This window comes from Symphodus melops, assembly GCF_947650265.1.
Source record: "Symphodus melops genome assembly, chromosome: 21".
Lineage (NCBI taxonomy): Eukaryota > Metazoa > Chordata > Actinopteri > Labriformes > Labridae > Symphodus > Symphodus melops.
The window spans coordinates 19,246,548-19,259,321 of record NC_136711.1 but is presented as its reverse complement, the minus strand read 5'-3'; the positions used below and the strand labels follow the sequence as shown (position 1 = coordinate 19,259,321).

The 12,774-nt window shown below is 43.8% G+C and overlaps 1 protein-coding gene across 6 annotated transcripts in view; it reads right to left on the bottom strand.

The window, feature by feature from the left end:
• The window catches only part of LOC306817383 (rho GTPase-activating protein 44-like), a gene marked incomplete at its 3' end in the record, with an annotated part of 75,877 nt that overhangs the window by 41,837 nt on the left and 21,266 nt on the right, over nt 1-12,774 (bottom strand). For 3 of the 6 annotated variants that reach the window (XM_079334198.1, XM_079334200.1, XM_079334202.1), the window contains exons 1-2: nt 7,547-7,678; nt 4,769-4,808 (exon numbers count right to left, since the gene is read on the bottom strand). In XM_079334198.1, the coding sequence (XP_079190324.1) occupies nt 4,769-4,808; nt 7,547-7,608 (102 nt within the window). In that variant the 5' untranslated portion in view covers nt 7,609-7,678. Of the gene's footprint in view, nt 1-4,768; nt 4,809-7,546; nt 7,679-12,774 lie in introns of those variants that run through there. The other 3 variants (XM_079334197.1, XM_079334199.1, XM_079334201.1) reach the window with 1 other exon arrangement.

Genomic DNA, 12,774 nt, shown 5'->3' with positions numbered 1-12,774 from the left:
AACGCTATATGAGAGTTTTAAAATGGACTTTAATGATGTTTTATAGTTTAAATGAAAGGTAGCACACATTGTTCATATCCATTTTTTAGGGATATTTTTTAGAGTATTAACATGAAACTCAAAATACTTACCATCAAATATATCTGATAAAGACTCATATGTAAGGTGTTCAATTTATTTTATTGTGTAGTCTTTCATTTGAACAGCAGACACATGCAGAAATAGGTTTAACATTTTGCTCATGTCTTTATTATTTGTGAGGAAAACTGGAGGACCCAGAGAAAACCTCGGCGGGCGGGAGATGGGATGGATGAAAGGATAAAGAGAGGAAGGAGATGATTGAGGAGGGAGGAAGAAGGAAACGAAGGAGGTGCCTCACAGGCTACAAGGAGCCTCCTCCGCCTCTTTCTTTTCTCTTTTCGACCAGAAATTCCAGACACTTCTTTTCCTAGTCTTCTGCTTTTTGTCTCTCTTCTTCTGTTCTTTCTTCTTCTGTTCATCCTCCTCTCTTTGTTTCCTTTCCATTTCTTCTTTTTCTTTTTCTTCCTCTGTTTTTCCTTTAACGCTCTTGGACGAGAAGCCTTTCTTCTTCTTCTTTTTGTTGAGATGGAGCTGAAGTTCTTTGGTCTCCCTCTCCATCTCTTCGATTCTCTTTTCTTTGTTGACCAGTTCTTCGTTTTCTGTCTCCACCTCCTGAACTCTGGTGATCAAGGTGCGTTCTTCACCAGCCTGTTTCTCAGCGTTTGTTGTTAAGGTCTCTGTTGTCTTGATGAGAACTTTGTTTTCCTTCTCCAACTCTTCCACACTAATAAACAGCTTCTGGTTCTCCTCGACCAGCCCTGACTTCTCCTGCTCTACTTTCTTCATTTTGGAGGTCCAGATCTTTTCTTTCTCCTCCATCTCCTTCGTGAACTTTTCTTGCAGAGCCTTGAATTTCTCCTCCTGGGGATCTTTTTGGAAGGATTCATTTTCTTGCTTCTTAAGCTGGGCGGAGGTCTCTAAGAGTCTCTCAGAAAGACCTTCCTTCTCCTTCCTGAGAGCCTGGATGAAGTCGTCTCTCTGCTGGACCTGCTGCGTCGCGTGGTCCAGCCTCATCTGGGTGTCCTTCTGCAGAGACACAGTCTTTTGGCTCTCCAGAGATGCCTTAAAAATCTGATCTCTGAGCTGAGAGTTGATCTGCCTCTCTGCCTCCAACTGTGCCTCTTTCTTCTCCATCTGCTCCTTGTTGAAGCGTTTGGCAGCCTCAATCTCCACATCCTTCAACTTCAGACTGGTGTTGAGGCGGGAGATCTCCAGCTCTTGTTTGGAGATGGTCTGGATGCGCCTCTGAAGTTCATCCTTGAATTCAGTTTCCCTGATGCCCATGAGGTCGTGCAGCCGGTTGGCTCTGTACCGTCCATTGTGAACCTTGTGGCACAGATTCAGCCTTTGTTGTTCCCAAGAAACATGGTCATCGTACATCTGACCATGAAGGTTGAAAATCTGATTGTTAGCGCCTTGAAGGGCTTCCTTCAGGTAACGTGCCTCATCAGGAGGACACTGAGTGCTCTGATGGGCAGCAGAGTCAGCCTGGTTTCCTGATTCCTGTCTAGAATCCATGTCTCTTTCTTATTGCAGACTTCAAGTTGTCCAAAGCAGAATTTTTTTAGATGTTCTGAGTTGTTCGCAGGCTGCAGTCGATACGAGTTTTCTTTCACGTGACTGTTTAAAATGCTGAAAGTCGATAATGTAGTCGATTCTTCTCAGGTGCAAAACACGTCTTGTCTGTGTGCTCAGTGAAGCCGGAATGAATCTCAGGCGGAGATTTGATGACTCATAACTTAGAGCGAAGTTCTCGAATCTTAAAAGGATCAAAGCGTCACAGCAGCCCAACATTCCGCTGACTTCTGATTGGCTGAATGTTCTAAAAGAGGGCGGGGCTTCCGGAGCATCTTACAAAAACAACAAACAACATTATAAACAACCGCTGCCCCCCCTTCCTTCAGTATATTATAAAGGGAGGGGGGGGGGGGCCTTCCTGGGGGGTCCAAACGCTGCAGGGCTTCCAGGGGAGGGCTGATCCCCAAAGAGTCTATGTACGAGGCGTTACCGTTCAGCGCCCTCTGCAGACTGATCCTGGGATTACTCCGACATATTTTCACCTCCTGATCTGAAACTTTGCCCACGTTTGGTTTAGGCAGCCATTGTAACGCTATATGAGAGTTTTAAAATGGACTTTAATGATGTTTTATAGTTTAAATGAAAGGTATCACACGTTGTTCATATCCATTTTTTAGGGATATTTTTTAGAGTATTAACATGAAACTCAAAATACTTACCATCAAATACATCTGATAAAGACTCATATGTAAGGTGTTCAATTTATTTTATTGTGTAGTCTTTCATTTGAACAGCAGACACATGCAGAAATAGGTTTAACATTTTGCTCATGTCTTCATTATTTGTGAGGAAAACTGGAGGACCCAGAGAAAACCTCGGCGGGCGGGAGATGGGATGGATGAAAGGATAAAGAGAGGAAGGAGATGATTGAGGAGGGAGGAAGAAGGAAACGAAGGAGGTGCCTCACAGGCTACAAGGAGCCTCCTCCGCCTCTTTCTTTTCTCTTTTCGACCAGAAATTCCAGACACTTCTTTTCCTAGTCTTCTGCTTTTTGTCTCTCTTCTTCTGTTCTTTCTTCTTCTGTTCATCCTCCTCTCTTTGTTTCCTTTCCATTTCTTCTTTTTCTTTTTCTTCCTCTGTTTTTCCTTTAACGCTCTTGGACGAGAAGCCTTTCTTCTTCTTCTTTTTGTTGAGATGGAGCTGAAGTTCTTTGGTCTCCCTCTCCATCTCTTCGATTCTCTTTTCTTTGTTGACCAGTTCTTCGTTTTCTGTCTCCACCTCCTGAACTCTGGTGATCAAGGTGCGTTCTTCACCAGCCTGTTTCTCAGCGTTTGTTGTTAAGGTCTCTGTTGTCTTGATGAGAACTTTGTTTTCCTTCTCCAACTCTTCCACACTAATAAACAGCTTCTGGTTCTCCTCGACCAGCCCTGACTTCTCCTGCTCTACTTTCTTCATTTTGGAGGTCCAGATCTTTTCTTTCTCCTCCATCTCCTTCGTGAACTTTTCTTGCAGAGCCTTGAATTTCTCCTCCTGGGGATCTTTTGGGAAGGATTCATTTTCTTGCTTCTTAAGCTGGGCGGAGGTCTCTAAGAGTCTCTCAGAAAGACCTTCCTTCTCCTTCCTGAGAGCCTGGATGAAGTCGTCTCTCTGCTGGACCTGCTGCGTCGCGTGGTCCAGCCTCATCTGGGTGTCCTTCTGCAGAGACACAGTCTTTTGGCTCTCCAGAGATGCCTTAAAAATCTGATCTCTGAGCTGAGAGTTGATCTGCCTCTCTGCCTCCAACTGTGCCTCTTTCTTCTCCATCTGCTCCTTGTTGAAGCGTTTGGCAGCCTCAATCTCCACATCCTTCAACTTCAGACTGGTGTTGAGGCGGGAGATCTCCAGCTCTTGTTTGGAGATGGTCTGGATGCGCCTCTGAAGTTCATCCTTGAATTCAGTTTCCCTGATGCCCATGAGGTCGTGCAGCCGGTTGGCTCTGTACCGTCCATTGTGAACCTTGTGGCACAGATTCAGCCTTTGTTGTTCCCAAGAAACATGGTCATCGTACATCTGACCATGAAGGTTGAAAATCTGATTGTTAGCGCCTTGAAGGGCTTCCTTCAGGTAACGTGCCTCATCAGGAGGACACTGAGTGCTCTGATGGGCAGCAGAGTCAGCCTGGTTTCCTGATTCCTGTCTAGAATCCATGTCTCTTTCTTATTGCAGACTTCAAGTTGTCCAAAGCAGAATTTTTTTAGATGTTCTGAATTGTTCGCAGGCTGCAGTCGATACGAGTTTTCTTTCACGTGACTGTTTAAAATGCTGAAAGTCGATAATGTAGTCGATTCTTCTCAGGTGCAAAACACGTCTTGTCTGTGTGCTCAGTGAAGCCGGAATGAATCTCAGGCGAAGATTTGATGACTCATAACTTAGAGCGAAGTTCTCGAATCTTAAAAGGATCAAAGCGTCACAGCAGCCCAACATTCCACTGACTTCTGATTGGCTGAATGTTCTAAAAGAGGGCGGGGCTTCCGGAGCATCTTACAAAAACAACAAACAACATTATAAACAACCGCTGCACCCCCTTCCTTCAGTATATTATAAAGGGAGGGGGGGGGGGCCTTCCTGGGGGGTCCAAACGCTGCAGGGCTTCCAGGGGAGGGCTGATCCCCAGAGAGTCTATGTACGAGGTGGTGGTGGTGGGGGGGGGGGTGTCTTGTGTCCTGCAGGTCTTGTATACTATGGGATGTCTTGAATTTCCCTCAGGATCAATAAAAACGTCCACCAAACTTTATAAGTGAAAGTGACCTTAGTCTCAGAGTGTTTCTCATCGACGCTTATTGTTGGTAAGATACGAAAGTTAACTTGTTCTTCCCTCTGTGAAGTCTGTACTTGTTTTAGCGCCGTGTGTTTAAGGCAAAATCACCCAAAAGATGTAACGGAGGTGTGAAAACCAATTTATCAACATCATAAAATTTCACAGCCACAGAAAAAGGAAATATAATTCAGATCAATTAACGCGCTGCAACCAAAAACTATCAGCGGCGGCGGCGGCGGCGTTCAGGCTTTTGTCTCACTGAGAAGTTCATCAACGTCGCCTGAAGGCATTTCAGAGAGCCATTTATAAAAGAGTCATTTCATGCAGTGTGAAGGCCGACAGCAGACAGTGAGAATGAAGATGAATCATTACCTGTAGTAGGTCTTCACTTAATACTTCTGTTTTTTCAGCTCTGCAAGACAAAAAGAAGAGAAGACAGAAAAGAGGCTGTTAGTGTTGAAAGGGAATCATTAGATGACATAACTCTTAACTAAAACTGCCACTTATTGACGATCTCAATTTTATTTTGAAATCTGATCTTGCTCAGAAGACTGTCCCTTTTTTTTTTTTACTCAGCATTGTTTACTTTATGATGCACTTCACAGTCCATCACTCACTGTAAGCAGACAGTGAGTATTATTGTATTTAAATCTATCCACTTTAACTTGTATAGAAGGAATTAAAGTGCAGCAGCAGCAGCCTGTTTTTACAGCCTTATCATTTCTGTCTTTAAAAGATGGATCTGGAGAAAATGACCAACCCTGCCTTCAATACTCCCGTTTGACTGAGCAGTGAGTGTTTAACTTTGGGACGATGATTGAGTTCTGTGACATTGAGGAGTCAGAGGAATCAGGTTTAGGATACACACAAGGTCACTGGAACATTTACTCGCTGTTCATTTTGCTCGTCTCAGGAGATTTGCTCAAAATGGGAATGTTTCTGAAAATAGAGGGAATCATTCCTTTGTTGGGGACTATTTTCAGCAGCAGATTTACACACACGCCCACATGAGGAGTATATATATATAACAGGCGGACAATAATGGAGTCGTTTCAGGAATCAAATCAGGATTTTCCGACTTTTTTTTTTTTCATCTTATGGGATTTAATCTTTTCTAACAGCTCAATCCCTCATCATGTAAAACCTTAATTTATTTGACATTTTTGTTACAACTGATCAATTTTTTTTCTTCCGAGAAATAAGCTCATCAGCTCCTCCAGGCATCCTTTCGTAAAAAAAATCACTTCACAGATATCGACTCAGGGTCGGATCTGGACCTGAAGGCCAGCAGAGAGAGAGAGAGCGAGGTGTGAAAGCCGATGTGACGATTGACAGTTTGAATCAAATCAATGCGGACGTTAGAACACGAAAGGCTGCAGGGAACTGAAGGTTAATAATAAAGTACAAGATGTTCTCCGGAGAAGGATGCCGCCTGCAGTGTCGTGGCCTTTAGAGAACATTTATTCTGATCTGAGGTGAGAGGGAAACAACACGATCGAAATAATACAAGAACAGAAGAAAAGAATTCATCTGCTGTTGAAGACTTCCTCGTTCATTAAATCAAGATTAAGACAAATCACAAAGACAAACCAAAAGCCAACGATGCACGGTGAAAGCCATAATGAAGGAGAGAGTGTACGCGTCGGCCATTTTTCATTGTTCTCATTCATAGAAAGGATAAAAAATTAAAATACAATTTACAAAAGATTCTATGAAAACAAAACTTGTCATTAAGAACGCCACTTTGTGTCTTCGTGGTTATGTGTGTCTCGTGCACAGAGGTTATAGTCCTCGCTGCAGCGGCCGAGGGTTCAAATCCGACCTTGTCCCTTCGCTGAAGGTCATCCCTCGCTCTCTCTTCAGCCGTCCTGCCTCATAAAAGGTAACTCATTTAGCTAACTTTTTGTCAATATAACGTCACAAATGTTGTTAAAATGTGTGTCCAGGGGGGGCGCTGGTGGCGCAGCGGCAGCGCGCGTCCCATGTAGCGAGGCTATGCTACTCGCGCGGGCGGCCTGTGGCCCATCTCCCGCATGTCTCTCCCCAATATCCACTTTCCTCTCTCTATCAATAAAGGCAAAAAAAGGCCAAAATAAATCTTTAAAAAAAAAAAAAAAGTGTGTCCAAACGCTCAAGTCAATGTCATCAAAATACAGCATCGCTTAACGTGCGAACAGGTGTCACACTGGACCGAGGTTTTTATCGTCAAAGAAAACTGATGAAATAACATAAAAATGAAAATCTGAAAAAACATTCAGTTACAACGAGGCTTTACCGAAAACATAAAACCAGAGCGACAGCAAACAGCGAGCCCAACAACAACAGCCCCCCTTCTTCAGAGAAAAGAACATTAAAAGGCCGAAGCACGCTGACAGGCGGGTTAGCAGGAATCCTTTTCACTCATTATTTGTCTCCAGTCTCAGTTTGTAAAATAAATCATGAGAGAGTTCAGTGAATCCTCACTAACGGAAGAGTGAAACACAACTATGGATTTGTGTTTCTGACACAAACTCAAACTTCTTTTGTTGGCTGTGTTACTCATCGTTTCCAACCACTGATGTTAGAGCCTGAAAGCAACATTAGCATAAACACACTGTGAGCTTCAACATGTGCACAATCTGTATTAGAGCCCTGCAGCTTACACTTCTTCTGACCCCCTCCCCCACTCGCTTGTTTAGTCGCTCTGATGCAATAATTTAACTCCCTTTCTTCCTACCTGTTGATGCATTTCTTATTAAAATTAACACTCAGGTATCTTCTCTCATCTTCAAGAAAAAAAAACATATAACACAGTCGAGTGGATCGACAGGTCAGACCGAATCACCTGCAGTAAAGTTTTTCAGCCCTGAAGGTAAAAAACCTCCAGTTTGACAGGTAAGAAACGTCGCATGTCACAAACTGTTCTTCTGCTCGCTCATGAAGCTGTAATTTTACTTCACAACAACAAATACCACGTTGTCCTTCAAGGAATTGGTCATAAAAAATAACTTAAATAGACTTTTGTTGGCTAACATCCAGGATGGTTAAAAGATATCTCTTCCTCACCTCACACAACGCTTCTTTTTCCTCACAAACACACAAAACTTTTCGACCATTTAGTGAGAATTAAAAGAGGCCGTGGACTCTCCCCTGAAACCGTGTTGGACTTACTGAACCGAGCTGTTCCTGCGTGAGGATCTAGTCCTGCTGATTTGCAGCTTTTTCCTCCACATCCCCTCTGCTAACGGGAGGGAAACCACCGTCTTTTCGGCAGTGGCCCGGCGACAATGATGTGGAGAAAGAGGAGCGACAGAGGGAAGGAAGGAGGGAGGGAGGGAGGGAGGGACGGAGGAGGAGGGGGGGAGAGGTTGAAGAATGAGACCTGACTATCTGGTCCTTTCACTATTTCTCTCATCGCCTACAAATGTTCAACTTTTACTGAGACTGCAGAGAAAAAGATCCACAGAGAGCCTGTTTCATGTCTTTCTTCACAAACACCTGTAGTTAAATCTAATTCAGCACATTTACTCAAGAGCTGTGCTTTTATAAATAAAGGACGTTCTTGTACTTCTGCAGAGTCTTTCCATTTTAATGACGTCTTCTACTTTTAGTGATTTTGTGTTTCTTGTGCTTCAGCCATCCCCCTTTCAAACCTTGTTGTTGTTGTTGTTGTTGTTGTGTCTGTTTTAGGGTTTGAAATAAATGATTTGATTTGATTTGATTTGAATTGAATAGCACACAAAATGTTGAAACTAAATGGCGTACTTTTAATCAGATCTATTTCCTCATCAAACCTTCCCAAGAAGAAAGACTGTTCCAGGTAAGTGATCATACCAGTCTATGACACAAACAAACACCCACACAGTCCTTTTCTGATTGAAGCGATTGGAACAAAAAAACTGGAATTATAAGAAAAACCATAGAAATGATTTTTTTTCTTGTAATCCAGGTTTTTTTTTTTTTATTACCCAAAATGAATACTGGTCCTCGTGAGTGTTTGTGTCAGACAAAGTCTATATAATACACACACACACACACACACACACACACACACACAGCTGTCCTCACGAGGACACTGCATTGACTACTTCTCATTGAAGACGGCCAAATCAGGTCCTTTAGTGTTTCCCAAACTTTTTTTTTTTGCCGGGCCCTTCTTTGGCAGTCCAAACTATTTTCACGCCCTCCCACCCCTCACCATGAATACATCAACATTTCTGAACATATACTAAACACACTGCCAGTTAAGCCCATAGCTGAACAACTTCCTGCATTTTTAGATTTTATCTGAAACTGCAAAAAGTCCAGAATCTCAATTTAGGACGAACACGTCAGTTTATTACGGTTGATGTTTATTTAGACCTCTTACAGTAGATAGAGTGAGAGGGGAGAGAGAGTGGTGAATGACATGCAGGTAAGAAGCAACAGGTCAGACTCGAACCTGGGCCGCCTGCCTGGAGGCCTCTGTACATGTGACACATGATAACAGTGAATCTAACACGCCACTTTTAAAGAGGAAGCAGTTCAGTGATACATTAAACTTTCATTTTTTAAGATTTAAGATAACAACAGATGTTTTAAAACTCTCTGAAGATGAGCATCCTTGACGATAAATATTTGATGATAGTTCACTTTAAGATTTCTACGTCAACAGGCTGCAGTGTCTTCTAGTGGTTTCCTCAGTTGGTCTAATATACTCTGAGGCTCTCTTACTAAAGTGTCCAGTGACCGTGCAGAACTGTGCGCATTGTTTCATCAAGCCTTGCCCCGCCCCCTTTGTCATAAAACGCCACTTTGAGAATCACCCTAACATTAGCTAAATCCTCTTCTTCAACCCAAACCGACATTTTCACTTCGACTTTAACAAAAGAAAATAAACTCCTCCGCTGCTAGAAGGAGTTTTTATTCCAACCAGACGAATGAACATTCACACAATGCTTGCTGACCTGTCGTGACCTCACACTCCTGCATGTATTATAATCACGGCCGTACCTGCAGAATGAAGTATAATAAGGTCGACATGACGAGCAGATGTGAGTTTGAACTGTCATGTCCTCGATTACCAAGCAGGAGGGAAGACTGGACACTTCTCCCTGGGGGAAATGAACGTACCATCAGCTGTAGATTAGAGTACCTGCAATGCTGCTGGATGCATTTATACCATGATGGCTTCCATTAGGAACAGACTGTACGCTGGATGACATTCACTTCCTGTATTTATCAGCAGGTAGAGAAGATAGATAGATAGATAGATAGATAGATAGATAGATAGATAGATAGATACTTTATTGATCCCGAGGGAAATTCAGGCAGGCAGGAGAATGCACGTTTGAAAAAAACAAAAAAACAAACCAGACAGGATACAATATGGTCATGCAGATGTTTAGTTTTGAGAAGAAAAAACAAGTAAAGTCGAGGAATGGAGACAGAAATGGGACATCAATGTTCAGATTTGGTTCAAGGAGGATATAATGAGTGATGTGCTGAGCTTTTTAAACCATAACACGTCCCAGTTAAAGGCTTTAAAAGTGTTTCATTTACTATCAACAGTATCCTCGTCTTTCTGTGTACTCGAACATGTGAGGAAAGGAGAAGGTCAGCTGTTCGTGTTGGGCTGAGGTTTGTGTGATGGGGGTCACAGCTGAGGAAGGGAGAGGCTCGGAAACACATGGTGAGTGTTTTGGAAAAAGAACGAAATCAAAGCAGTCGACAAATAACGCACGGGGTGGACAAAATCTAGACTTTCCCACAATCATTTACAAAGGTCCTCGATCTGTCTCGTCTCTCCGAACTGACTCCGACGCCTTTTTTCTTTCCTCTCTGCAGATTTTTTTTGGTCTTCTTTCCAACACATCAAGGGTAGTTTACAGCGTCAGGAAACAAAAGCTCAGTCTGAGTCGGTACTTTGCTGCAGCATCTGCTTCTGTCGTCGTCACACCCGGGATTCCCACTGGCGCAGAGAAAAGAGAGGGAGGAGGAGGCACGGCGAGGAGGAGGCACGGCGAGGAGACGGCGATTATGAATACAGCAGCAGTCGGAGGAGAGATGATAAAAGTGGGAAAGATAATGGATGTGTGAAAGGGGTCTGTGCGCTGAGAGATTTAGAAAGGGAGCTGGAGCGACACAGAGTGTGATTACAGAGCGCTCTCTGGTACAATGACTCAGCTCTCTTTGTTTTTCCTCTTTCTGAGGCGACACGACGTCAGAGAGGAACAAGCTTAAAAAGGACGAGGAGAGAGATCACATGAGCCGGAGCTGTTTCACTCTGCACCTGTTGATGATTAAGATGCTGAGATAGAAAACATGAAGTTCACCTTTCTGTAAAACGTCTGACAGAATCGTGGATGACCTCGAGGTGTAGCGACCAAAGACGGCCTGTGACAAACATCCAACCGCGTCAGAAATCTCGAACGATTATCCGAAGATGTGAACGCTTCCACGACCGACGTTGACCAACGAACCAATAGAAATGCTGCATGAAACAAGCGCGCGCACACACAGGCGCTAACTAACACGTACGATTCACACGGTCAGTCATCGCACACTGACACGCCATGTCGTACGCAATAAACTACAATAAACTCCGCCCAGAAAAATCCCCCCACAGAAACACAATCCCTCATCTCAAAATATAAACTGTCTAAATATCCAGTTAAGACGTCAATAATATGTGTTTAACATGTCCAAACAAGCAGCAGGAGATAACAGACTTTCTGATTTATTGCACATTTGCTGTTTGAGTGCGGCCTGGTGATAAAACCCTCGAGCGCTGCAGAGGCAGCAGGCAAAGCAGAGGGTGATATATCCTGTAATATCACTGAGCGAGAGGCTCGTAATGCACTTTAAGAGCATCGTGCAGAACGCAACCTTGGATTTTATAGAGCTGCGATGCATCAAATGTTTAATTCAGTTCATGTTTGGAAAAAGAATTACAGGAAAAAAAAAAAAAAAAAAAAAAGGTTCAAGGACAAAAAAAAAAAGAAAGAAAAAAAAATTCCCCGCGGAGAAATGTTCCAGGTGAGGTCAGATTACCCAGCATGCTTTTCTCCCGTCACTGACTGAGGAGGTGTGGGTTGCCATGGCAGCAGGAGTTGCAGATGGATGATGGCTCAAACTGTGGAAGTGGAGACGGCGTGCAAAAAAAAAAAAAAAAAAAAATGAATGAAGCGCCGGAGTAAAGTGGAGTCATTCCTCGAGCTGGAGCCCGAGGAGCGACGCCGGTGGTCGAGCTTTCATTTGTCACAAACAGGCAGAGAGGAGATCTGTATCTCACACACACACACACACACACACACACACACACACACACACACACACATCTTTTGGCATCAAGGTCATTCTGTGACTATGGGGGTAGGGATGGAGTTAGAAATCACGGAGCGCCGATACGGGAACTGAACTGAATCTGAACAGTAAGCTTTAAAGTGTTTCTGCCTTTGCAGATAAAAACCAGATTCTATTTTTAGATCCATCTATTTTCAGCAGTTCGATCAAACACACTGCACGCAGGACAGTTGTTTCGCTTAGTCTCCATATTTAGAGTATACAGCGACTCTTTGCAGGAACTAAATTGGATTCCTCTGTTTTGTCTCGTTGTCCTCTAAACATTCAACCATCGCAGGAACACAAAACACAACTTTTACAGTGTGATCTCGATTCAGACGCTGAATGTAAAAGAAGACGTGAACATGCTGAAATCCTCCGGGGACACATCATGCTGGTTTTCTCATTACTGTATATTTAGAAAAAAACTAATCCATTTTAATCACTATCATGGGACGATGAGGAGTCAAGATCGGCGCAGAGGGCCTAGCGGTTAAGTTCAGCCCTATATATGGAGGCTTCAGTCCTCAAGTTGGCGGTCTGGGTTTGAGCCCGGCATGTGGCGCCACTGTCTCCCCCCACCCCCCCCCCCCCCCCCCCCCCGAGTTCCTGTTCTGTCCATTAGAATAAATCTGAACAAACAGAAACGTGCTTCAACCATAAGACACGCAACCTTTTCAAGGCTTCCATTCAAACACTCAAACAGATGACAATATTCGTCCTTGTGCTGTTTGCAACAGACCACCTTGAGTGTGATGTCAGTGCAGAGGCACATGCTGCATAGTAAGCAGCTCCTGAACACATCACAGCACAAGATAACAAAACACAACCCGGGGGGGGGGGGGGGGGGGGGGGCTGAAGCTTTAACCCAAATCAAAATGCTGCTCACAGACAAAAAGTTTGGAGCATCCAGGTTCGGCTCTCTCCGGAGAGTCTCTAAAACCCTCCACAGCTTTTCACCGCTCTGGACAATGAAGCAGCCTGACTCATTCCAGATTCACGCGGGGTCCCTCGGCCCCCGTTGGCCCGCACGATTGACAAGGCAACAAAACAGAGCGCAGCTGAGAAAAATAAAA